General features: G+C 47.0%; 4 protein-coding genes across 4 annotated transcripts; 2 read left to right on the plus strand and 2 right to left on the minus strand.

The window, feature by feature from the left end:
- Nucleotides 1-410: 410 nt before the first annotated feature.
- On the minus strand, nt 411-2,348 carry KY384_006290 (uncharacterized protein; the record flags this gene model as incomplete). Its single annotated transcript, XM_044814786.1, has 1 exon — nt 411-2,348. The coding sequence occupies one exon, from the start codon at nt 2,346-2,348 to the stop codon at nt 411-413; it is 1,938 nt and encodes a 645-aa protein (XP_044667886.1).
- A 494-nt stretch (nt 2,349-2,842) lies between these two features.
- On the plus strand, nt 2,843-4,866 carry KY384_006291 (uncharacterized protein; the record flags this gene model as incomplete). Its single annotated transcript, XM_044814787.1, has 4 exons — nt 2,843-3,277; nt 3,334-3,698; nt 4,450-4,768; nt 4,816-4,866. 4 exons carry the CDS (start codon nt 2,843-2,845, stop codon nt 4,864-4,866), a joined length of 1,170 nt encoding a protein of 389 aa, XP_044667887.1.
- Nucleotides 4,867-6,257: 1,391 nt separating this feature from the next.
- On the minus strand, nt 6,258-16,854 carry KY384_006292 (uncharacterized protein; the record flags this gene model as incomplete). The annotated part of the gene is made up of 3 exons (XM_044814788.1): nt 6,258-7,231; nt 7,261-11,563; nt 11,608-16,854. 3 exons carry the CDS (start codon nt 16,852-16,854, stop codon nt 6,258-6,260), a joined length of 10,524 nt encoding a protein of 3,507 aa, XP_044667888.1.
- Nucleotides 16,855-20,137: 3,283 nt separating this feature from the next.
- On the plus strand, nt 20,138-26,641 carry KY384_006293 (uncharacterized protein; the record flags this gene model as incomplete). Its single annotated transcript, XM_044814789.1, has 5 exons — nt 20,138-20,545; nt 20,636-21,014; nt 21,063-21,344; nt 21,391-25,880; nt 25,937-26,641. The coding sequence occupies 5 exons, from the start codon at nt 20,138-20,140 to the stop codon at nt 26,639-26,641; spliced, it is 6,264 nt and encodes a 2,087-aa protein (XP_044667889.1).
- Nucleotides 26,642-27,833: the final 1,192 nt, after the last annotated feature.

Here is a 27,833-nt window from a genome sequence, read left to right on the forward strand (position 1 = left end):
CTCAGCCAAGTCTCGTCAAAGTATTGGGGCAGTCGTGATGTGTAGTGGCGGCTTAGAAGTGGGTCAAGAGACATTCATATGAGTCTGCTGTGTTGAAACAATGTTGTGTGAATTGCTACAGAATTGTGTCTAGATAGTAGATAGAGGCTGTGGTCATGTGGTACACAAAATGAATCAGACCTTCATTTTCAGATGAGGCAAAAAATAATTCAAGATCGATGTGGCAATCCAATCGACTCAAATGCATAACCAAATCAGGCATGTTTCTTCCGTATTTGCAAGATCCGCACTGAAAGAACTCTCCCCGAATCTAAGTCATCATTCATCCCTCAGAGGGACGTCATCCCGACTGCATCCACCGGTCTTTAATATATGTAGACTTTCCAGGGCATTTGTCTTCTTTTCGTATCCTAGCGCGGCTTATAAAGTTTGCTAAATTTGTCGTCATAATGGATTTTCTGCCGTTTGTTATCTGAACTATCCTGATACAAGCCTTTCCGCTTTTTGCCCGGCTCATCTCCCTTTGCTTCACTTAACGACTTCTTGGGGTCAAAAAACGGATGTGCCAATAACTGTGAAGCCCCAGATCTATTGATTGGATTCCAGGCCAACATACTCGCCAATATGCGCCCAATCGGCGACGAGAGCGACTCCAGACGTTGTGTCAGGATAAAATTCCCGTTGAGCTGTCGGGGAACGAGCCCGTCGACTTCCTCGGGGAACCATAATTGGACCAACGCGAGCCCCAGCATACAAACATCTGCCTTGTCTGAGAAATTCCTCTCTCCAAAGGGAATGGCTTCCGGTGGATAATTCTCGTGAGTGCCAGGTAAGTAGTTGCAGGGAAGATCGACTGACAATGAGCTCAAATCGAAAAACACGGTACGGGTGGGAGAATCTAGCATATGAATCTTGGATGGCACAATTCCTCGGTGTCGAAACCCTTTCACGTGCATATCCGAAAGTCCTGTGAGTAAGTCCTTTAACATGACCTTCAATTGTTGTTCTGAGAGTGGTTCATCTAATTTGTCTATGACGTCGAACATTGTTGCTGGCTCCTCTTGGACGGTGTAATAGTCGAATGGAAGCTCTGGTCTCTGGATATTATGCTCGTTGAGTAATGTGCGCACATCAAGAAGTGCTGCCACACCAGGCGTGCTGCTTAGAGATAAGGTTGCTTCGGTGAGCTCTATCGCATGTAGGTGCTGGACATTGTTCTCTACACTGTGCTTCACGACGATACAAACATTGCCATTCCTTGTGTCAAATCCCTGAGCATATTGATTAGATCGGGGTTTTAGCTCAATTTGACGAAAGACTGCTGTCTCGAATGTCGTATCGATACGCATGGGTATTCCGGAGTGTGACGACCAGGGAATGTCAAGACCTGCGTCCACCAACCTCTTATCTCTTGTTTTGACGTACGAAACTTCCATTCTTGGAGAATCGATGGAAAATTCCAGCCAAAATTGTAACTCGCCGAGCTTGAGTAATACCTTCGGTCGACCAAGTGCCCGAGCTAGATGGGCCTCTACTAGTATTCCATCCAACTCGACTGGTGCGCGCGTCTCGAGTATCCAGGCTCCCGAGTCGCGATGCATATATATCATAACATGGTCAGCTCTGACTTTTGTCGCAAGGTGGCTACCGGGTGGGGCCACGAGAATGTCCACGTTCCGTATCAAAGACTCGCTATTGTTTGAACCTGTCCCAACTAAGAAGTGTGGCTTGCCTGAGACTGTCTCATTCTGGAGATTGAGTTTTAAGTAACCCTGGTGCAACGTAGGCTCTTCTGCTTTGTGGCCGTGTAGGGTGTCATCAAGATTCCGAATGAGCCGCTTTGGCTCTTGATTTTTGTCAATTCGAGTCAGATACTGAGCATGATGGCTGCTCAGTTTTCCGGCCTCCTGACACTCCAGGAGCTCATGGACAGATCTCTTAGCCATATCATTAGAAGGTATAAGTCGGAGAACGTCCCCGTTATATGGTTCTAGATGCTCATTCAAGTAGGATCTATCGACAATGCCTGGTCGTTCCATTGAGGTATGGGCAGAGCTTCTCAAGTCTCCTGAGGCATTGCTTTGCTGCGCTGAGAGTAATTCCCTTTCCGTGGGAGGGATGTTCTCTTTGTTGTTCTCCGATCTGCTATCCTGTGCTGCGTTGATCTGACCTGCCCCGTACTCAGAAGTCTCGTTTGACTCTCGTATGTCACTGCCGGGACTGTTAATGCCTTGATCCGGATCCGCCATAGCGTCAAAGGTGATCTCCACCCGTTCCACAAACCCTTTTCGAGACCTTTTCGATGATACGTACGTTATGTTGTCAAGATCTTTGTGTCTTGATTTCATGTAGTGCTTTCATTGCTTGCTGTCGGCTGAAGCTTTCTGAAGAAAATGGGAAGGCAGGGCATTTGCCATCAAGCGGGGTCAGGTTGACACAGCAAGACTTGCTGTGTTTGACGCGGGGTAGAATTAACACAGCAATTTTTCTAAGACAGTCGGACGCGATGTGGCAAAAGTCGGTGTAAAGGCTGGAAACCCCGCCAGATCATTCTTCCAACCATTTCGTCCACTTTCAGAGCCAAATGCGCGTGAAGTCTCAAAGGCTTCAATTTCATCAACCAAAGCGTAAGAAATCTCATTTCAACTGCAACATTGTCCTTCTGCCAAGTCGATTAGGCTGCTTTAGACAGAATCTGCAGTAACTTAGTTCTTGAAGTCTTCTCAACACCTCTCTCATCGGTCTTCAGAGGAATAGTCCCGCCTAAAAACACATCACCAACCACTTCTACGACAGTGGATTGCAGCCCACCCAACATACTGATATCTGAGCATACAACGGGATGTCATATCCTAGTCAGCGCAACCCACTCTCGGACGCGATGAGGCGGGATAAGCAGCAAGTGGGTAGATCATCTACACTAGAAGGCCATGATGATCATGGCCGGAAGAGAAAGCGCGATTTTGAGCCAGACCTAGACATCGAAGGCAATGCTACCAAGAAACAGGCAGAAAATACCATCATATACACACTGGAGGACGCCATGAGGTCGAAGTTGGAAAGAGAACCGCCCATCAAGAAGCGTCCTGTTCTTCGGCGAATGCACACGAGGTCAATGGCTGCTCAGCGCGTACGACTTGCCAACCAATGTGCAGGCAATAGCGACAAATATGCTGGGCGCGTAGCACTTGCCGACCAACGTGGAAAGGTGGCAGTCTGGTCAGGCACTAGCGACAAATACATTGTCACCAACTACAATATCTATCAGAAGTACTGGGTATGTTCGCTCGTCTCTTACTCAAAAGGAAGGTCCAATGCTGACGTGTGATGCAGGCCCCGCCTCATGAGTCTTCCGATGATGTTCCATACACTGCGTGGCCTCCACCCTACCCTAAAAATCAATACATTGACCACCGGAAAGAACGCCAGCGAAAGGATCTCCAACGAGAAATCAGCGCAAAACACAAGATGCATCAAGGCGCTTTTCCATTCAAGGACCGCCCCGAACTCGGATGGGATGATGATCATTTCGATCCCTGGGAACATAAAAAGAAGCTAGAAGAGGAGAAAAGAGAACAGAAGAAATTGAGAAAGGCGTTACATAGTGCAGGTCATAGAGTCAATCTTCAAGGAAAACGCGAAATTGAAGAACTCAGACGACGAGCAAACATCACACAGACTATTAACACGGGTGCTGGGTCCATGACAGTGACTTTTTGATTAGCGATATGCGATTGCAGCGCGGCCTTTATTGTATGCAAGCCTAGAACGAACACGATAAGCTACTCTGGATCACTCGCGGGCTATTTGGTCACGCGTCAAGGCAGCACACGACATCTGCCTCAGAAACCTTTCATCATACGTCTCTTACATCATGCGAAACAGGTCTCTTTTTCGACATCATCATGCACTGTATGCTTCAACCATTATATTTCACAGCACCATGCCATCATGAAACAAGGATTGAGGATCTTTCTTCAAACTACGGCATTCGATTTCTTCACAGATCAGCAACTCATTTTTCTATTCACGTGCGATTAAACCTGGACAAAGGCTTTCGTAAAGTCACACAGTCAGGTCAGAACAAAATGGATCAGCCTTTTTTCTAATATTTTCATCCACTTCATCAGGATCTCTCCAACCATGTTGCTTTCTGCAAGACATTCATAGCGACGCACCTCGAGCAAGCGGCCCATGAGCGACTAGTCAAACAAGACCAGCGGGGCCGAACACTACGGGATAGAAAAGTCCCTGTTCTCGAGCGACTTGTCAAATGAGACAGGCTGAACAGGCGACTGGACAAGCATATCCCGGACGGCGGAAACGCATGAACACTCACATCTACCATGGCGCGCAAGACGATTACTACCACACAGCACGGAACGATACACGATTAAGCTTCGGCTAAGACTCATAAAATTGACGAGATGACGGGGTACACTCATAAAGACAACCCCAAACCAAACCTCGCATCCTTGATCACCTAGCCCTCTCATTCCTTCCCCTTTCACACCGCAATCACCCACTCACGACACACGTCGCAATCAAGCCAGAACAAAGACTTCTGTACACTCACTTCAAAACACCAGGACGGATAATCATTCGAGCCCGGCAAAAAGCCCAAGACACTCAGACACAGAAGGATGGGCAAGAAGATCTAGATGTCGTATCTCCCTTCGCAGGACCAGCGGCCATTCGAGCTCAATCAGAGCTTATGGCCTCTGGACTCGGGGAGACGGGCGCACAGATCTGGATATGGCGATGCCAGGTAGGAAAAGGACAGCTCTTGACTTGCAAGCGGCTATGCCATCGTAGGGTGTGAGGATTGAGAGCGTGTTCAGGTCTACATGGGTGGGGAAAGAGTAGAGACAGAGAGAGACCAGAAGTGAGGTCGTGGTAGACCGGAGAGTTACTAAAGACGGGTCATAGAGATCGATTAGGATTTTATTAGAAGACACCAGAGACATGGTACCTTTGGGTCGTGGATTGCGGTTGTTTGTTGATATTATGGTGGATTTTTTATTTTTGGGAGGGGGAGGCACCAAAGACGGTGGGGCGTACTTTGGGTCGAGAAGAGGGAAGGTGGAAGGGGGGCTTTGGTGTGGATGGATGGGTGGTTGGGAGGTCGTTTGCACGGATGTTTAGTTGCATAGAAGGATGAAGCGTTGCTGCCGGCTGTGTACTGCTGTTGACATGTTTGCGCTGGCAAAAACATGCGAATGAACATGCAAATAAATACATGCTTTGATTTCCTAGAAATGAAGTATTTGATACGATGCAACGTCCAGACGGACTACGTTCCCTTGCCTTGTCTGGTCGCCGTTGTTTCCTGCACGCCTTGTTGGTGGCTAACGGGGTTTCAAAAGCAGGATTGCCAGCCGTGGTTTGCTATATCAATCGGCGGTATTGTCAACGTATGTAAAATTCCGATAGTACAGGGTCGTAGACATAGACATTGCATATCCTGATCAGTGTCGATCTGTGGATTTTGACAATAATAACAACACCATTACGGTTCCGATTGATAGCACAATTTCATCACTGCAGGCTGCCTTGAGTTGATCGAAGGCTATGGCGGCTTTGCTTCCTAGCTACGGTACACCGTATATGATACTGAGTTTACGGCGGATCCTTGGACACGCTAGAGACAGAGTGAGCGTCTTTAGAAGTTGTACTTGAGTATCCACCTTACTCTCATCAGCCATGCATTGAAAGGTACGAATGGTTTCCACAGTCTCTTCAGTTGTGACTGCACTCTTCAGTCAATCCGCTGACAGCAACAGTGGCAGTAATATGACTTACGACTGACTTCCATCTTGGTCTTGGTACGTTGTGTGCCAAAGGCTTCTCAAGGATTTTGCTTTCTGTAGATTGCGGAAATAGCGTACCAGAAGCCTTTCGGGGCTCCTGCTGTGTATTGTTAGAGTGTCAAATCTCGGAGGATTAGAAAGGATGTGCCCAAGAGCTTGTCTGCAAACATTATAGCCCAAGAGTGCAACACTAACGCATCCTGTCTTCTGACACTTCAGCAAGATTGATAGCAGTACCCCGTCTAAGCAGCTTACCAAGATCCTTCAAGGTGTAGAACAGTGTTCGTGTACTTCGGAGACCATAACCTATCCGGCCTTAACCAGTCTTTGATCTGGAAGTATGAGTCGCCCAAAACCAATTGGAGGAGCAGAAGACGAGTATGTGACGGTCTGCAATACATGGGGTCATCTCGGATGCAGCTCGAAGCCTTCCACAGTGACTTCATCCTATAAAGTAGGCTCAGGTATGTTCTCCCCCATCTGCGCGGCCTCAGCAGTCATTGCTTCGAGCACAGTAGCAGTCGCCTGCCGCTGATCAACAGTCTGCAAACGCTCTCCCACAACCACTTGCATGGTGCCAAGTTTGCCGCGCACAACTCCAGCAATTCGTACCACCTTGATTGTAAAAGCCGCGCCGTACTCAAGTTCCTCGACACCGAGATCGTCAACTGTGAAGCGCACGCTCTTTTGCGCTTTACCAACGCGACGGCGGATGAGGACGTCTGCATCTTCTTCTTCTGATTGTAGTGGTGATGTCTCTGGAGCTGCTGTGGCTATCCCTGGAGATTTCAATGGTGGGGGGCGAGAAATCGCCGTTTCCAGGAAGGAGTTGTCGTCCGTATTGAGTTCCCAACGAGCCAGGACCGCAGCGCGCAGAGCGAGAACAGAAACCACCGGAGCGACGAGGAGAGACTTAGGAAAGAGAGGTCCCATAAAAGGCTCGCCGGTGCGATCGGTGGATGTGAGAGGATCTGCAATACATACGGCGAGGGTGTAGGCGATGTTGGGGGAAGTAGGGACGACGCTCGTCAAGCGCGTAAAGTCAAACTTTGATGCGGACAGGCGGTTCTGGTCAAGGATAGTTGCTGGCTGCTTTTGTCGGTCTGACTCTGGGGAGCCTGGATGGAACACTTCGATATAAAGTTTGTAAGTTCCTTCGGTCCAGTCTAGGGATTCGGATACGACGAGATTGATTTTCTCCTTGTCAATGTCAATCTTAACGGTTACTATGGTGATGGAGGGGAGATAATTCAGCTTGACGGAGGTGGCAGAGAATACTACAAAGCTATGGTCGTTGTCATCTGGAGTCCTAGCCGCAACGATAGTCACTTCGTCGCCGTTTTTAATGGTCTTGGGAGCTGTCAGTGTTGCTTGCGATGTGCCAAAATTTCCAAAGTCGAGGTAAGTTGAGGCACAAAATGCTCATTCACGACGAAATATGAAATTATACCATTCCCAAATGGAAGTACTTCAGGATTCCAACTGAGTGTGATATCTCTGCCTTGGCTGGCTGCCCTCAGATTGACCAGGTGTTTCGAGATGGAAAAACTTGCCGATTCAAAGATGTCTGAATCTCTGTAGTCATCGCTTGGTTTCAAATTCTGAGCATAGGCTTGCATGTCTCCAGTGATGTTATTTTCCGGGTAGTTGGGTGGAGCGATGAGTTTCAGACGTTTGACAAACCTTTTAAGACCAACGGAGGGCTTGAATATATGGGAGTAGAGTTCTACAGACTTCTGCAGATTTTTGATGGATATTAAGAGTTTCGATGCAGGGCCTTCCACAGATAGGATAGCACTGTCCTCGGACAGGGTGAATTCCATCGAAGTTGGCGATTTGAGGTATGGGGAATGGCTAACGGAACTCAATGGATCACTCCAGGCGGGAGCCTCATAGATCAAGTCTTTCTTGTATGTCGCACCACCCTGGAAGCTCTTGAATAGATCAAGAGGACTCTTGGGTTTGACGACGTCGATGAACTTTAGTGTTGGACGAATTCTGACGAAGATTTCTCTAACGTTTGGCCAAACGGTAGTATTGTTGAGCGTACAGCTTCTTTGATTTACGACGGTAACTGTTGCGTCAATGACAGTAAATTTTGAATCTGAAGATGCCTCAATCTTCCATGTCGTTTGGGGAAGATAAGTTGTGAGGTTTGGTGGAACAACCTCTTTCCAATCGCAGTCAATGGTCGTCTCCCTAGAGAAATCTTTCTTCAGAATTACTGTAAATTTCTTTTTGATCTGTAAGGACATTACAAGATCTCTTTCCGCATCCAAAAGCGTCTGAAGCATTTCTTTCTGTTGTTCCTGCAATTTATCAACAAGGTCTTTTATTATCTTCTTGTCAGCATCGTTGTCGGGCAGTAGCATCAATAAAACCACAATGACAAAAATCATAACTCCAAGGATGGCAACCAAATCCCAGAATGATTCCCATGCCGCACCGAGTCCGCCTGCCGCGGTGATTGCGCCACTGGCAATAGCGGTCGCAACTTTGGCAACATCCTTAAGTGTCTCTTCGGTTTTGTCTAGCCAGTCCTTAGTTTCCCGCTTCATCACATCTTTTGCTCCTTTGTTGAGATCCGGGTCCGAGGTTGCTCCTCTGCAAAAGAAGGCTTTAATAACAATTGGGCCGATCTTGTCAAATGCCAAAAGTCCACCAATGATCGCCAGATTCTTCGGATCACCAAAGATGGCCGAAGCGACTTTGCCCATATTGTCCCCAACATTGATAGCTAGCTTGCCAAGAAGACTATCGGCACTTGGTTTGGGGTCCAGATCAATGTTGAATTTTTCCATCTCAATCTCCAATTTAACCACAGCTTCGTCGACCAAATAGATCTGTGCCCACCATCTGACTGTGATGGGTATCTTACCATTCACCATGATGCTCTTAGCTTTGCCCATTACCCCATCCCTGGCAGATGCACTCGGTGCATTATTATTATCGGGTAACTCAAGAGCAAATCTGTATCGAATCTTCACCAAGGTCCTCCAAGCAAGATCGAAAAACTTGCCACAAGCATTGTCTCCACCTTTCGATCCTTCCTCCATCAGCTTTTTGAACTTTGAAATTTTGTCCATGTAATTCAACATGTGCAGCGACTCGAACCTGAACTTGCCATCCTTATATCTGAACCATATTGGTTCCGACACTGTACCGAGAAAACCCTGTGGCAGTGTGATCGAGCCACGCATAGCTTGCTGATCTGATTCATACTGTAGCGAGAGATTTAGAGGTTGACTTTTCAGGAAAGAGATGCTTCCTTTGACACCTAGAACAAAGCCTGCGCCGGGATTTTTTTCAACAAATATCTTGGGTCCGTCCTCTTTGACCCCATCCTCCGTGAAACCTGATAGCTCGGCAAATTCTAGATCCACAGTTCTTGCAAGCATTGCAGAAAACGTCACGCCGGTTGGTGAAATCTTCATAAGCACGTCGAATGCTTCATTGAAGATGTAGACCTTGGCATCAAGATTATAATTTTGATACAATTTCTTGCCTTCGAATGTTAGAGGAGTTTTGGATCTGTTATAGTAGAGCATCATCTCTTCGAACCAGAAATTGGGGAGGTTTTTCGGCCATGATGCTGAGCTGTCATCTGGCGCTTGGATGACCTTAGATGAGCATTCCTGGACGGAAAGACGACCATCAGTACTTTTATAACGAATCAGTGCTGCTTGCGGCACCAAGCTCTTATCAAAGACTATTGCGGCCTCCAGATTGGGTTCAAGAGCACCAGTGCCAAATTTAACCCCACCCTTAATTGCGTACCATCTTTTTGTAGTATCTTTAGGTATATATCCTTCAATTCCAAGATCCACAAGTTTGACATTGAAGGCGTCATCAAAAGGACTCTTGACAGACGGTCTTTCGATAGAACTGAGAAGAGCCTTGAATGTTGTCAGTTCATTTTCGACATGATAATCTACTTCAAACTTGAGTGGATCATCTGTGAGACCAAAAAGCTTCAAGGAAGCTTGGACATCAACCTGTCGCAAAGTCTTTTTCATTCCGCCTTCGTCACGCGTACTGGTTACGTAATTACCCCATCCACTGACGACCACGGCATCACCTAGTAGACTAAGATTGTAAATACTCACGTACAAGTGTTTTGCACTTTTCTGAATAGCTCCGTAGACAAGAATGGTACACGCAGCTTTACCAGACTCTGACGCTGCCATTGCTAAAGAGTCAGTCACGGCGCCATGTCCACTTAGATTGATTTCCGTGAAGAACCATGCTCCTGGATGCAACGGCTTCCTGTCTTGAAATTTATCCAAATCAGGAATCTCACCAGTCTTTGTTAGCGCTTTCTCCACTTTTTCTTGTTCTTCTATGGTTGGCCCAGCTGGAAATGTCGGTCTTTCTTGGATTTGCTGTGGTTCCAAGTCATCAGACTTGAGGTCCATCTCAACCTTCAACACTTCATCCGCAGCGTCTGTTCTATCTTTTGTGTCAACCATTTTAGAGTCTTTAGCGACTCTCAAATTCCCTAACCCCATGGACAAGTTTGCCTGTAGATCCTTGGCCGTTGTCTCATAGGTGAGGACCTGGACGGCAAGCTTCTTGATGTCGAAGCAATTAGACACATCGTCTTTTAAGTCTGGCCAGATTGACAGGATATCAGTTGCGACTAGAGATAGAAAATAAGATCGTTTGGTGTCATCCTTTGGATGCTTTTGAGCAAGTAGCATGGCGTTTCCAACATCTTTGAGAGCGCCGGCAATGATGAACCGAGACTGGGAAAAGTCCACCAAGAAAGCAGCAGAGCTGTCAAATTGCAACTTCGTATCTTTAAATACCTGTTGCGACCACACATCAGTATCCGAATGTGTTACCGCTTTGGCGTATCTTGACACATCCGCAGACTCTGCGGTCTTTTTGCCCACAATCGCCGTGAATAGCTTCTGCCCTCCTGGTGTGACATCCAGACTTGCTCTACCACTAGTAAAGTCTCCGAGATCCAATTTCCCAAAGAGATGAATTTCACAGCCTTTCTTCTGTCCTTGTGAAGTGACCCTTATGGATCCACTGAGTTCTCTGACGGTGAAGTTCAGACCAAGAATGTCAGCTTTCCAAGCATTGGCTCCTATTGGGTCACCAGCCGCAAGAGCAGAGCATTCGATGTAGTCTCCTGGAGCGAAAACAAGTTCGACATATTTCAATGGAAATTTAGAAGGCAAGTCTTTCGCATAGTCCTTTGGCATCTCAATATTTTTGCCAGCGAGTAGTCTATCAGTAACATCCGTAAAGTCCAATCTTTGAAACCCTTTCGGAGACAGTTGAGCAGCAAAGAAAGATCCGTACTTTAGTGTCTTTAGATATACGGCATCGAGTACGAGACCTGAGATTAGCATACGCCCGTGAAGAACAACCGTCGTTTTAGACACCGTAGTAACATCGGCATCATACTGGTATCTTAGATATAAATTCTCGAGCTTGAGCAAGGGGTCCGAGAGCAATTCATATCCCTCAGATGTCTCGACGCCGATGCATAACTTGGTCAATTTGCTCTGTTTCTTGCCGTCCGTCGCGACTGCATTGATCTCCACCTCACCTTTCAAGTCTTTGATCCTCAGGCCCGTAAATGATGGAAATCCTTGCGGCTTACCATAAGGCAGGTCGTTGCCAAACCCAAAAAGGTTCAAAAGATTGTCGAGACGGACCGCATCAACATCGATTGCAATGACTCTTAAACCTAATCTTTTTGAATTCTTTGCCGAGCGAGAGAAGAATTCGATCCGAGACTTGAGATTGCTAATTGCAACAACTCCAGTGACTTTGAACACACCCCCTCAGAGTCGTTAACGGCCGATTCAGTCAACGTATCTTCCGTTGTACCAGTCTGCCTGTGATGATCTGTTCCTGCTGATTGTTCACTTGCCGGCTGACCGCTCACTATTTTGTCAGTCGCAAATTTTGCCCTTGTAAATTGTCCGCTGGGAGACTTCTCGTCACCAGAAGTTGGAACAATTCTCACCGGAGTAGAAACCCCATTATCTGTCCCGTACAGGTTTCTATCCCTAAGATCACCGCGTTGATAAGTTACCTGCAATGAAATCATTTCAAGTGCCTTTTGCTCCGTATCTTGCTTCCCCAGTCCCAAACGCAGGTTTTCCGCCTGTGCCAGCTGAAGCTCTAGAAATTCAAGCTCCTTCTTCGCCACATCGATACCTATGCTTCCATATTCAAATCCAAGGTCGCCTATGAAGCTCGATAGAACAGATGTCTTCAAGTCGTCTGGAAGTATTGAAGTGAACAGTATGGTAAGGGGAACAATCTTATCCACAAGTTTCAAAGTCGTAACGACAACTTTGTTGCCCGATTCATATCTAATACTTGCATTGACTAGACCTCCTGGTAGACTGGCGCTGGCGCAAAGAACCTTGCGATCTTCGTTGAGGGACGAGGGGTGATTGACACCCTGCCATTCAATGGAAAAGAAGCCATTTTTGAATTCGAAATTTCCAATATGGAAGTCTAGTTTGTTCAATTGTAGCATTGCACCAAGAACAGTTAGCGATTTGGAGGCCTTATTGTCGCCGCTGATCTTGGTGATGTATCCAATGCAAAGTTTGAACAGACGAAGTTCGATCGTGGCAAGATCACCGATGACTGGAATGCCGGTGATGTCTGTACCTACAAGACTTAGAAGATGATTGACAGAGATCCCCCCATTCTCGACAGTAGACTCAAACCAACCGGGCTGACCAACTTGGGGAGTGCTGAACTTGACTTTCAGTATTCTTTGGAGTTGATGAATCATAATGTCACCCGAGCCAGATGTGTAGTACGGGCCTTTCCAGAGCTTCTTTACTGTGACCTCGACGTTTCGTAGAGTGAATTGATTCTGAAGAATGACAATCTCCGTTGCTCCAAGGTTGAAAGACCAGTCATCGAACGTGAGCTTTTGAGATCGACTTCCAATTGTAGCAGACACTTCCTTGATAAAAATATTGTCGACAATACTCCCAATTACGGGGATGTCATTGACAAAGGAATCCTTGAAATTCAAATCAAGCACCATGCCGATATCCTCAATGTTGACTCTGCTACTGCAGGAGAGTCGCACTCGGTACTCATACGCATTGTTGAGACCTACTGGATCGGCAGCAAAATCGAATTGGACCCATTTCTCAGGACTCGACTTTGGAATAATTATCGAAGCAGTTGTTTCAACTCTTATCGCCCTGGTACCTACCGTTGGGTTCATGACGCTTACACGTACCTTGAGGTCTTGAATCTTGTCTAGTTTCATGGCTTCTGGAAGATAGTCTCTCCATCCGTCGTAGGATACCCCAATGAATACACTGGAGATTGTGTACTCTGATGGATCCCAGACTTCCTCGCGAATGGAGAAACCGAGCTGCAGAGCGTCAAGGTCAGAAAGCGAAGGAAGGGGCCTGTTCTCTACGATTCCAGCTTTCTGCATTGGTGATGTAAATTTGAGACTCTCAATTTTCTGCTTGTCCAAGCCAAGAATCCGAGAGAAGTCTGGCAGCCGTTGCTTCGACTCGACTTGTTGGCCAGCCTTTGTTCGCACTATAAATAGCGTGCTCAGCTCTTGCCTATTCAGGTATCGTGCCATGCTCAGTTGCACTCTATGCTCTCCTGCCACCAGACTGGCTGCCCCTGTCAGAAGAATACTTTCATTCCCCGAGTCTATCTGGTCTAATTTCATTGATATCCCATCAAACCTCAGCCTGATCGGTCCAAGATCAATGGGTGACATGAATTGATCGACTTTGAACTGAATGTCTGCTGTCACTAGAGTATCCTCCCCAGTGGTAATGGCAGGTTGGAAAATCGCCCTGGACTGATCAAGATCCGGCTGGAGAAGGAAAAGACCAGGTTCCATCAATTTTGAAGGAATACCACCGATCAGCAATTGCATGGTCTCATTTTCACTTCCGAGGATATAGTATAACAAATAAGTGAGATCTATGACATCGAGCATGCTCTTGGCTAGACCTTTCTTGATCAAGTAGGCTCTAAGGCTTGGTTTCTCTGGAGGCATTAAGAGCTTTTGTTTGGCAGTAAGAACAATCTTTTCATCTTCTGTCTCACCTGTCTCAATGATTGACTCAAAGGCTGCGAGATCCTCCTTTTCGTTTAGAGATACTTTTACCAAGGAACTTTTGACTCCGAAGCTGTCATTCCCGAAGATTACGTTCTCTGATGGTTCCACCAAAGTCTTCAACACTGCCGAACTTGTCATTGGACCCCAATTGGTCATTCTATATGTCACTTGCGAGTTTGTCAAATCGATGGGTGTCATTAATAGGAATTTTGCGTACTTCGAATTAGTGAACTTCGCTAAAGATGAATGATAATTAAAAATGGCGCGCAGGGCACTCTCTCGGGTTTGAACTTCGTTTACTTCAAGACCAAGGAGTTCGATGTATTGACGAAGTGTAAGAGTGCTCTCAGAAGGTTCATCTGCAGTTTGTGTTGGATTCTGAGGAGAGGCTCCCAGTGGGTCTCTTAGCCTTACGCTTGATGCTGCACGATGTGGCATTGAAAACTTTTCTAACGGCGCGGAGAATGAAAATTGGCTTTCATCAGACTGCTCCACACTAGTTTCTTCCAAGAAACTTCCTTCGAGGTTTGTATTTTGAATAGCATTATTTGGCATCAAGTTGTTCTGCGGAGGATTGATAAACACCAGTTGCTGATGGTGATTTGGTCCAGGAGGACCATTGACCTGTGGAGACTTGTACTTGTGGACACTGAAGCCTAGTAGCACACGCGGGCCTTCCGTTGACCAGGTAAAGTCATTGTCAGCAGGATGTGTCGGGATCTGAGTTCCAATCGGGTATTGGAGACAAAATTCACTCTGGCCTGCACCAGCCGGAAGATCTTTGGCAATGTTCCAATTTGGATGGCCGCTATGGTCCTCGAGAGTCAAATAGATGATCTGAGTTGCAGTGTCTGGCATGTGAGCATTGAAGGGGGTGTATGTCCAGGCGAGTGTCATTTGAACTTCAAGATATGGTAAAAGTAGTCCTTCGCGATACGCATAGCTTTCATGCTGGACTTTGAATAGTGTAGAATCACGGTTCTGATCGGTGATTGCCGTGTTACTCATTACTTTAAGGTCGACTCCATCATGGTATAGGTAGTACAGTTTTTCGGCAAATTTTCCAGTGATTTGATACTGAGTCGTTGCATTGGCCGGTGAATGCTTTGGACCAAGTACCTTCATGCCTTGTGAGAGATGGTGAGATAGAGTCTTTACCCATATTTTATCAAACATCAATGTTGTTACTTGTCGAGAATTAGGAGGATTACCAAGAGGTGTTCCAATTTCTCTCGGATCTGCATTATACAGACCGTTGAGACTGACGTATCCAGGAGCTTGCTCGGTCAGCACCCGAAGATCTAATCTTTGAGGTCCAAACAAAACAATTGTACTAAGGTCTATGCCTTTGACAATAATATCAAGCTTTGTTTGCCGAAGACATTCGGCTTCAGTCATGTACAAAGTTGCGCTTCGGTCATTGATGTGGAGAGAAAACGCGAGTCCAATAAGGAACTCGATGGTAGGATGCCTATGGTTCAAATAATCCCAAATACCGCTCACGGCATATGCTTTCGACCTGAATCTTCCATAGTACTTTGCGATACTGCCAATCTTCCTTGCGACGATGAAATCTGCAAAACATTCGACTTCTACGAACCTAATGTACCAATCTACCGCTCCGCCTAATTTCCATCCCGGTGGCTTTTGGCTCGGCATGGTGTTGTATATCGGAATCCCACAGGGAGCGAAATTAGTCTCGAGGGTGGCAAGGTCCACTTGCGGCTTGATTTCTTCTTCAAAGGTCTCCCAAATGGACTTGAGCTGGTCTTGTTCTTGAAACTTGAGATTATCCTTTACAGTTTCGCTGCCATCCGTCATTTCTATTCGTCCACTATCTGGAGGTCTTCTGAGAAGTGTGTCTATGTAACGTTTTCTCCTTTTCTTTAATCTCGCCCAAATGTTGTCGATCCATCCCGGACCAAGCTCATTGTTTTCATTGATGAGTCTCACCATAAATTGGCAGACCGTGACCACGTTGTCCATATCCTGTGGTCTGATGATTGAATTTTTCCAGAGTCCAGTACACGCCTCTGGAGGAAAAGCGCCAGTGGCCTCAAACGTTCTGGCTATCTGAATCATACTTGAGATTTTGACTTCACGTGCTACACTATTATCTGCAAAAAGAGTTTTAGGATCATTCACGTTGACGTCGGTAGCATCATTCCAAGACCCGTGATGCTGTACTTTGTAAATGTCGTATTCGTTGTCTTGAATGTATTTCCTGATTCTGGGCGCAGGTTGATCCCCAGTAAAGAAGATACCTTGATTTGTATCTCCATTTGCTAGACCCTGCTGCAGCGTCTTCATGAGAATGCTGCTATTGTTTGCGCTTCCAAATTCCCGAAGTTTGGGATCCAGTATGAACCTTGAGTCAGTCTTCCAATCAGACACATTGGCAGTATCCATAAATGCGATCACAGAGTCAATACTCTCTGGAAACACCATGTTGATGTGAGGGAGTAGTTCGTGTCGTTTGGTGACATTGTTTTGATCAATACCCAGCTGTCTCCCGGCATGTCCAGGACGTAGATTCATTTGAGCGAGTGTATCTGTGATAAAATTGTAGCTCTCATTGTTTTTACCTTCAAAGTTGTATGGTACGAGATAACTGAAATTCGGGTGAAGAGCGAGATCTAGACCTAGGTTGCAAGTGCGAAGGAGATAGAGCAAACCTCCAAAGTGATCATCATGAGCATGAGAATTGACAATGGCTCGCAGGGTTGGTGGGCCAGGTCTTGGGCTCCAGACCTCAACTAAGGCCTCTTTCAAATATTTGATGTAAGGTCCGTGTTCATCACCTAGAACAAATGGCTGTGTAACATCGGGAAATCTGTTTCTCATGGGATGGCGGGTCATTGGACCACCATCAACCAAAACAAGTTCATTGTCCAACTCTAGAATGAGAGTGTCGCCACGACCAGCGTAGACGAGGTGAAGTTTGATTGCCTGCGCCATGGGAAGAATTGACAGCAAAGGAAATAAAGGAACAATGGCGAGTGAGTGTAATAAATGCGAATCCGAAGCCTGAAGCCAAACAAGGCCTCCTACGTAATTAAAAGAGGCCTATGCAACATTTCCGTCGAGACCCTTATGTCCCTAGACCAATAAGAGCAATAAGAGATATAGATCGTGATTTCCGTTTCTCAGAATCGCTCTAGTGATGCAGCTTCTCTAATCTGCCAAGGATTGGGGCCTGTTAATTGAAAGTTGGTACCTATCCATGTCCTTCGGCTTTGAGCCTTCAATTACTCTATCGTGACTTCTAGCGATTCAGACCTTTAGGTAGAATATTGCAAAAATAGAATCTCCCCAAGAATCATTCTTGAGACATACGAGAAAGCTGACTCGCTGAGAGTGTCCCTACACCCGGAGACTTCTAAACGCGATATCAACACGGCAACCTCTCCCTTTCCTCGACCTCAATAAAGTGAAGCCAGTCGGAATCTCCACTTCCATTCTTCCTTTTCACAATGCCCTCCACGCCCATCACTCCTTCGCAAGAATTTTTTAATTTTTTTTGTATCCTACGCCGTTGCAGCTGGTTTAGCTATGCCGGGTTGCTATATTATATATATAATCAAGGTAGGCTTTAAAATATAATAATGATGTTAGGTATAGCAATCTACCTTGCTATTGCACCTTAAACTATAGGAATGTCCATAGCTAGGACGCTATTTAAATTAAACCCTTATTCTATACTATATAAACTAAATCTACTAAATTACTACCTCCCCTTCAAGGCTTCTTTACTATTATATATATATTATTCGCTCTTTATTATTTTATATCTTTATACTTATAGTTACTAAGCTAATAAATATATATACTCTTTATAATATTATTATAATAATAGTAGGTACTTATTAGCCTAGTATCTATTATTAAAAGTATAATAATATAATTATTCCCCCTTTTATATTTACTTACTAACCTTTATAAAAATAAATAAGATAGTTAATATCTTAAGGAAAAACTTTATTTAATAATAAGAGTAAAAACCTAAAATTGAAAAGTATATCTAAAGGCTCCTTAAAGTATATAATATAAATAGCTTTATTTATTTATTAATCCTTATCCTATCTCTTATTATTTATATAATAAGCTAGGGTAATAACTTAGTATTTTAATTGTTTAAAAGGAGGGCGTAGTTAGAAAAGCTATTTTATTATTTTAAAGTTCTATAATAGTTTAAAATTAAGCTAAATAAGGTGCTAAACACTATAGTAATAAGCTATAATAACAAATAACTCGTAATATAGTAAATTAAGATCTATTAGCTCCTTTGAATAAATCGCGAGGTTGGTGCCTTATACTAATAGGAATAATAATAGATAAAGCTATTATTTACCCCCTACTAATACCCAACAACACAATCTACTAAAGGGTTCGTAGCCTACACTACGTACAGGTTGATCTCTTTCGTGGGCCCTTCGCAAGAATAACGCATAATTTCAGTGTCTACCTTAAGCAGAATAGTCTTACTTTAAAGCCGGGGGTTTTGAGCTGGTCTCCCAACGCTGGAACATAGGAAATTCTCAATGAGGTATAATGCTTCTTGGCGTCAGGCAAAAGTCCGGTGGAACGGGAACGTTCGTCCCCATTCCAACGTGGAAGATTGCTGAAATCCTATTTTGGCATAGTGCATCCTAGTACCGCTCGAAAGTCGGCTGGTTTTGAACAGCTTTTCGATGCTGGAGGTTGTAAAATCATGTATTGGGATTAGTGTTGTTCTGGAGGCTCATTTTCGTCCCTGGATCTCGGTCAGTCTTCAACGCTGAAAGAGAAGAATGATGGATTAGGTCTAGCCCGGATCTGCCTCTTGGGAGGGTTGGTCTTTCCATCTGGTATGATTGAAGGGGGTTCTAGGGTGTAATGGTTCAATCTTAGATACAGGCGTGAGCAGAGCAAGTACCCTTACCCCGCATGTACCTGGGTTTTGTGACCAACCTTATTCGTGGCGGTTGATGTGCTGTCATACTCGATGCTCATCCTCCCATCATCGAGACGGCACCTGCAAATCTGCGTCCATTGAAGATCGAAGGCTCATTGCCGTTATCTCATCAGTGGACAGACAACTTCGAGACAGCGGAGGTATCAAATGATACCCCTCTCTCGCCTCCGCCGGATATTTGGGGATGTTCCGGGATGAGCAATCGGAACCAATCACTATCCATCCGGCCAAGGAATCGTGATCAACTTAGGTCAAGTCTTGGAATATGATGCTCTTCGCTACACATCGTGAATGCAGGAAGGTCCAGGCCTTCACTCAAACAAGGTCCAGCTGGGAAGTCTCAGCAAGACATCGACAGGGAGGATCGCGATGTGACAAGTCCATACCGCATCCAGACACGTGCCAAGTTCAAACCGCTGGTCATGCACGCTGGGAGAGTTTGGCCCCCGCGGGAACAACCCTAGGCTGCACGCTTCAGGGGCCGGCTCCCCCCCAGGCCTCATACTAACCCGTTCTCGCCGCCAAATCTGCACCTAAGCGCTAGTCTCCCTCCTCTTCTGGAAATCACTAATTTAATCCACCCCGACTCAGCCAGCCACAAACACCACCACTCATCTTCATCGACCATCCAGCCCAAGCTGTCAACTCCCACTCGGTTTCTCGTGCCGTTCGGCCCTTGCTGCTTGTCCATGTCCCGAGATGTGCCATCCTTGCTCCCATCGACTTGGGAGCGTCGACGCGTCTCATTCGCTACCACCCTCCTTTGGGTTGACATTCAACCCCCAACTGCCATACGCCACGCGTACAAATCGTGTAGCTGAATCGAACCCTTGCGACTACGGAAAATGACCTTCTACGCGCGAAAAGCGTAGGTCTGAAGAGCGAATTATGGCTGTCGCTATCGCCAGGCGCTGGTCTGGACCCACAAACCCCACCCACAGTCCTTACTTTCGGTCGTTGGTGGCACCTTGGCCTCCCAAATGGTGGACTTATGACAGATTGCACAAGGTTCTGGACCATCCGAACTTTCTACATAACGAAGTCATTAGCCCTCCCTTTACCCCTCACAGGCCCGTTGCATGGTCTGGCGGGAAACAAGATTTTCCAATCCCAGGCCCTGTAGGACTTGCTACCCTGTGCATGTCTCATTGAGTATGCTAGGACTTCGCACACCTTCTTTCCGTATGTCTGACTGAAGAAAATCGTTTGCATCGCGTACTGATTTCCTCTCTAGGTGGAAATCGTGAAGGAAAGCCCGAAGAGAAAACACCAGAGAAACCAGCACAGATGGCGACCACTCAGCGACCGACGAGTGCGGTGGACCCGAGTCTCGTGTCCCACAAAAATGCGCCCTCTACCGTCACTGTTCGAAGCAGAACTGGCGACTCAGATACAGATGAGACTGGGAGCGCCCACGAGACAAGCTACTCGGAAGATCAACAGATCCTCATAGTCAAGCAGACAATGCTCACTGTACAGCGCAAGACCATGGTCGATCTCGAAATCCAGCATTCTTATTTTGAGAATACCACAATTGAAGAATTTTTGGAGTTCATCACCCACGAGCGCCTTACTCGGCTGCCGCATCGTGGAAGTCTGTGGGATCGGATCCTGAGAAGCGCCGAGTATTTTGGTCTTCAGATTTCTGCATATGGCAATGCTGTCGGCGCTTTTGTGCCGGAGAGCCACTTTGCTGTTCAGACAGCGCTTTCATTCTGCCGTCTACTCTTGGAGGCAAGCCACAACCGATCCTGACCCGCTCATAGGAAGCTGACGAGGCCGTAGATGGGACCTCAGCAAGGCCCTGCTCTTGAGCCAGCATTTGGCGTGTTCCACAAGCTCGGCCTCACATTGTCGATCACATTGCGCAGCCAACCCTTGTACCACGTTAATGAGCATATTCGAATGGAGCTTGGATCTGTATTTTCAGGACTACTCTCGCTCGTGGCCCACGTCGCCACGTACTATCGCAAGCAACTCAGTGGTATGCTCCCTTCCTATATGCTTTGTGTCATGCTAAAGACGCAAAAATCAGGCATGTCTACTACTATGGTGCAATTTGACTTCAACAGCCTTTTCGGCAAATCCATCACCAACATCCTTCGCACCAAGGATCATATTGCGGACACAATGTGGAGCTACAGCCTTCGCAAGGCTAAGATCTGTAAGTAAGACCTTTCATCACGATGTGGGCACGCTGACGACTTCCTAGCTACTGACATCGAGATCAAGACAATCCGCAAGTGGCTTCTTGCCACTGATACCACCCTCCAGACACTTCTCTCGGATCGCAGCGCCTCCAAGACAGTCCGTACTGAGTTCACCTGCGAGTGGATTCAACGACCCCTCCTCGACTTTTTCAGGACTGATGATCAGACTTTTGCTATCACTGGCGACGTCGGTACTGGCAAGAGCGTGCTTGCAGGATGGGTTCAAGAACGACTGCAACGTCCACTTTCAAGGAAGTCGCACGAAACACTTTCCTTCACATTCGGTGAGTCGTCTCTCCAAGTGTTGCAGGCCATGCTAACAATTCGCAGAGGCCGATATTCCTAGCCAGTGCAAGTCACTGTCCCTCATCAAGAGCCTTGCTGCACAATTGCTCGATCGTAACGTTGGAAATGTGGAGATATACAAGAAGCTTGCGGCAACATATGAGCTCTCCACAAAGCCAGGGCAAGATAAGAAAGTGGAGGCTGCCCTATGGGAAGCAGTCGAAGCCAGTATCAAGAGCATCGCCTCCAAAGAAAACAACCTAGTCATCCTCGTTGACGGGCTTGATCACATCAAGGGCGGTACTGCCGTTGCCAAAGAGACATTTCAAAAAATACATCATGTGGCAATGAGACTGGCCTACGTCAGATCCATCATTTTCTGCCGACCTGAGTGTGCAGTGCCGTCTAAGTACGTCGAGCAACTCAAAATCACGCCAGACCACGTACACGACGATATTCGCCGTGTCGTGAACGCTTCGCTCGAGCATCATAAACTTCTTCAGAAATTGAGTGGTCAGACTCGGGATAATCTCCTCGACGGACTTACACATGGCTGCAAAGGTTCTTTCTTGCGCATCGTGTTGACACTGAGGACCATCGTGTCCAAGGACAATGAAAAGGCCTTCTTGCAAGCCATCGAGAAGCCGCCAAAGTCACTAGAAGATGCGGCGAAGAGACTCATCGCTGAGGTAAATTTCCATGAGGAGGATACCAAGCGTATCGTCCTTTGGACTCTTACAGCTGAGCGACCTTTCACAATCAACGAGATTACCGATCTCCTACGCATCGACGTCCGACGAAAGACTTTGCTTAGCAGAGAAACCGAGATTGCTGGTACTATAAAGAAGTTGTCCCAGAGCATTCTTATTACGACGAACGGGACCCTACGTTTCCGCCACTCCTACATCCGACATGAGCTCTTGGACATGTCTCAACATGATAGGACGCTCCTTCCTTCACGACACGTACAAACCGAGCTGTCCTTGCGGCTACTTGCTTACATCAGCATCTGCCTCGACGCAAGTTGCGAACCCTCCTTCGATGTTCTTGACGGGTCTACGATCACCGATCTATTCGGCTCTCATCGTCTGTTGGAGTACTCAGTCAGATACTGGAGCGCTCATTTCAAGTTATCCACTATGCACGGGGACAAGGGACTTGAGTTTGGAGACGATTTCAAGCATGTCTTCCCGACAACATCATACTTGGCAAGGCTCGAGTGGGCCTGTTGGGGTACCATGACATCCACTGTCAAAGTCGTGCAGTGGCATGATCTCACATTGCGCATTCGCCAAAAGGTCTTCGGAGAGAAACACGAATGCGTTCTGCAATCCGCAATCATCGTTGGCAGTATCTACAGAAGCCTCGAGCGTCACGAGCTGTCGTGCAACTTCTTTTACAGGGCTTCGCAAATCGCTAAGTCGATTCTGACTATCTCTAGTGCTGTGACTTTGACATGCGTGTCGACCTTCTTGGTTTGCGCAGAATTCATTACCATCACTACTCGCACTCAATTTGTGACGTACAAAGAAGAGATGCTGAAGGTCATCATCGACATCTATAAACATCAACACGGCAAGACCAGCGACATTGTGATCCGACACTACAAGATCCTTGCAAAGCTCTATGTAGACCTCCACGAACATTCTTCGGCAACAGTCTGCTATCATGAGCTTTATGAGATAATCTGCATTCGATATGGCAAGCACTCTGACGAGGCACGGGGCATATCGGATGAGCTCATGATCGTCTTGCGTAAAGACGATAAATGTAAAGACATCCTCAAATACACTGGCTCCATCTTCGAAACCAGCGAGGAGACGATGGAGGTCTGGGACATTCGACGCATCACCATCACCATACAGATCGCCATCGCTTATGAGCGAGAGGGTAAGATCTCCCTTGCTGAAGAGACCTATATCGAATTGTGGCAGCGAATCACAGAGGCCTGCCGTACGAAACGAGTGACCGAGATGCTCATTGCCAAATTTGACATTGCATTCGCCTATGTTGAGTTCCTCAGACGATGCCAGCGCGTCGAAGAAGCATCGAGCATCCTCATCTGCATTTGGGAAGAGCATCAACATGAGGCGCATATCTCTGAGACCTTCATCATCCACATCAAGACTCTCGGGAAGCTTATGAAGTCCTTCGGGCTCCTGCAATTTGCCATCTCCGTCTTCTCATCGGTCTGGAGTTTCTTTAAGAAGCATAACAAGTGCTCCCACGAAGAGGCTCTGTCTGTCACTGTTTTGATCTCGGAAACAGTCGAAGAGGTGATCACGACGAAGACCACGACAGTCACTACGACTACGACTACGACGCGGACTGAGACTACAACAACAGTATCAGAGACCATTCTCATTGAAATTTTCGAATCATTCCTTGCTACAATCCATACGCTCAAGGCATACACGCAGATAATCAAGACTTGCAATGCGCTTGTCACCATTTATGCACAGCTTGAGCAATGGTCTAAGGCGGTCACCATTCTGACGAAGACACTTGAGATCGTGTGGAAGCAAATTATCCACATCGAAGGAGAGATTTCTCTTCCAGGTACATGCCGTGGGGAAGCTGTCCTGATCGCCCTTCGCTATGCCCGCTGCTATCATTACCAGCACAACTTCGATGTTGCAGAGAGAATCTATATTGCCATATACAAAGCTTGCTTGACTGGCTTCCAAATTGAGGACGAGCACGTCCAGAAGACATTCTACGCGCTGATCGAGTTTTACGAATCATACCACCGTCATGACAAGGCAATCAAGCTCTACGAAGAACTCCTGGTTCGCTATCGCAAGCACTTAGGCGCGAGCCATACCCTGACTATCAGCCTCTTGTACAAGCTGGGGTCGCTCTGCCTATCTTATGGCCGTAAAGAAGGCTATAGCTACTACGTCGAGATCGTGACCGTCTTGAATAAGGACTCGCATCGCTGTCATCATGACGCATTCGAAGCTGCGATTATTCTGTCGAGATGGTACTACGAAGAGAAAAAGTGGGAGAAATGTCACCAGATTTGCAAGATCGTCTGGGAGACATACCACCACGAATGGAAGACAATCACGCTTGAGCAGACGCTACTGATCACGCTCTTCAACAGGTATCTCGATGTGTGCCGGTATCATGTCAAGGTCGAGTACTCCATCCTCCGTAAATTGGTCCTCGAATACCGCGAAGTCTGCACTCAAATATTCGGCGTCACTGCCTCAATCACGATCGAGGCCCTGATTCAAGTCGCAACGATCCTTGAACTCCGTGCAGAGTATTATGAAGAGGCATTGACGATATATGAAGAGATCATCAAGACATTGACAACCCAGAAGACAACAGTCACGACCACTACGACTGTCACTACGGTCACCACGACATCTGTGACAACGATCCGAGAACGCCTCACGAAGCTTTATGTGACAGTGATCAAGTCTTCTTCCAAGTGCTCGCACACGAGGCTTCAGCGTGCAATCACATTATGTGGAGAGCGCTACGCCGAGCTGAAGATTCAGCTTGGATGCTGGCACATCAGCACCCTCGAAATTTTGCTCGAGTTGGTTTTGCTTCACAAACGCATCCATACTACTGAGTCGCATGACATTGTCGTCTTGCTGCTTCGTACCAGCTTCCTTGAAATCATCACCCAGGTAACGACGACAACGCTGTTGTTCAGCGCTGCCGTAAAGCTGGCTTCGATCTATCTTGCTTGCGAGCTGCCAACGCATGGCATGGACCTCGTCCATCATTTGCGCCGCATCATCATTGTGCAAGATGTTTCCTTCGAGTCTCACTTTGGCTTCAAATGTACTCATGCCATCACCAAGCGGTCCTACATTTACCTGGTCGCTTTTGAGGAGACCATTCGAGGAGCAAAGACGATCAGCTACACAGAGCTCATGGCCGACATTCTGATCGAGACAGTGCTGTACGAAAAGTTCACCTCTTCTATCAAGGTCAAAGCTGAGATTGAGACTATCATTGTCGCTGGTGCGCGACTTCGGTATTTCTTGTCTATCCGCAAGCGTGAGCTCCAAGTCAAAACTCTCGACGACCAACTCTTGGCTATCTTCCTCGGCAAGTATGGATCGTCCCTCACGGTCAAGGATACCAGCAAGCGGACGCTTTACCTCAGGCTCGTTGTGAAGCTAGGCAAAAGCAAGCGCCAACTGTCCTTGACTCACATAGCTTGCATCCTCAGTGATGTGAAAGTACTGAAGTGGCTGCAGAAGGGCAGGTTCGAAGACGCATATGAGCTGGCCAATGCTTTGTTCCAATTCCTTCAGATCCACAACGCGTATCATGACGCTTCCCGCATCGGCTACGGCTTCAAGCTGGCTCGCCATACAGCATTCCAAGGTCTCAGCAAAGTGCCGGAAAAGAAGCTGCACGAAGCTTTCCTCGAGACGTCTCGTTTAGTGATTCGTGCAGTCTTCGCCGCGTGTAGAGATCACAACATTTCCATCCTGTCCTTGACAATTGAAGACATTGACTCACTCGTCAGCCTACTCGGTAGCCAGAAGAACTACTCAGACCTAGAGGTAAGCCTTCCCCTTTGCCCCTAATCGTTTACGCGTTTCAACTAACACTCATGCAGTACCTTCTGACCCAACTCTGGAACTCCCGCGAAATCCAGTCCAAATCGTGGAAATCCTCCACCACAGTTCTCACCCTCGGCCGCTCCCTCGTCCAAGCGCGCTTCCTCCTCCCCGATTCCGACAAGAAAGCCTCCGCCATCAACCTAGCCGAGGACATCGCATACAATCTCCGCCGCGCCAAAGGCTCCCTCAACCCGCTCACCCTCGAAGCTTACACCCTCCTCTCCTCCCTCTACACCGCCCAAAACCGCCATCGCGAAGCCATGGGCATCCACGAGGAAATCCTCCGCCTGGCTCTCTACGGCGACGAAAGCGACGACGACGGCGAATTCGACGGCACAGACGCCGGCGGCAAGAAACTGAAAGAGGTCGTCAAGGCACAGGTGAAGATGCTCAAAGCATGCTGGGAGCGTCTCGGCGGGTTCGATAAGAAACAGAATGTGTACGAAGAGCTGTATAATAAGTTGGAGAAGGAGTTCGGCGAGATGGGTGAGAGCCCGAAACATTGGAAGAAAGATGGCGGCGTGGGCGCCGTGTTTGAGGTGCCCAAAGCTTGGGGCGTGCTGGGTAAGGAGCAGGCGCAGGGCAAGAAGGATGGGAAGAGAGTTGTTGCGAGACGCAGCTTGACTTGGGGTGTCATTCCCGCTGGGTATGGGGGTGGGGGTGGGTTGGATTCGAGGAGGAAGAGTGGGAAGGCTTTTTGAGGATGATGGCTCTCTCTGAGGCGGAGGTGGGTTGGGGTTTCTTTTGTTATGCATTGGGGATGGGCTTTTGATTGGTACTTACTCTCGTGCCGAGGTTCTCCTTGGTTCGCATCTTGAGAGTGAGTCGATAGTGAAGGACGATCTTCTTGAAGAAGAGCTTTGAGCTAGTTAGGAATGGGCATTGCGGTATGTAATATGATTCACACGGGCATTTGAGCGATGGAATTCTAATGGGGTAATACTCCTATGGGCATGTAATACTTATGATACTTCCCTTTCATTTCAAATCTTCAGTTCATACCAAGTGTTCGCACCGAGATCCTCACCTCGCCATCTAGTTCTCCATTTCTAAGGAAAGGCCATCTTCGAAGACGAGCAGCCAATCAGAATTGATTAGTCATTCGTCTCCGCCAAGTCATCTACCTAATCTCCCGACTTTCCTTCCATTCCATTAATCCTCCTCGCTCAATCCACCCGGATCAATGAGTCAGGAAAATGACCTGCAGACTGTGGACTCGAGATGTGTATGCATATATGTGTCATAGTAGCTAGCTCATATACCCTCCACTTGGATGATGAAGCGCACGCGGGTACACAAATAGGACACGTTGGAGCAGGAGGTTAAGGATGCTGACAATATGGTAGAGAGTCTAAGTACATGTTTGCCTCGCTTGCTGATTCCTTCTAGTTCCTTCTTTGTATGGAGATCGGGGGGGGTAAGATTGGAGCATACATCGCAGATATTGGACAGCATTTGAGGATCAAAGAGTGTCTTTTGTGAAAAATGACTATCATGGCAGCTCGGCTCTCGTACACGGTAACAGTCAGGTTGCGTATATCGCATGCTATCTAGTGTTCAGAGAGTGAGTGTATTGTCGAAATACTGATCACGGCATCCCAGTTTCTTCCACGGCAACATTCAGGTGCATACATCGCATGCTATCAAGTATTTGATGAGTGTGTCTTGTCAAGATGATCCATCAGTGTCCGTTCAAGGCCATTCAGTTCCCCCAAGGTCATATTCGGGAGCATACATCGCATGATTGTTCAGCATTCGAGATTCAATGAGTGTTTTGTCAAATTGTTGTTCGGTGGTCGCTCGAGGCATTCGAATCTCCTCCACGATCATGATGGAACCAAGTCGTACACTGTCTGTAGGATAGATGATTCCGGCAATCAAGACGCGACCCTT

The sequence above is a fragment of the Bacidia gigantensis genome (assembly GCF_019456465.1).
Source record: "Bacidia gigantensis strain McMullin 20006 chromosome Unknown contig_249, whole genome shotgun sequence".
Taxonomy (NCBI): domain Eukaryota; kingdom Fungi; phylum Ascomycota; class Lecanoromycetes; order Lecanorales; family Ramalinaceae; genus Bacidia; species Bacidia gigantensis.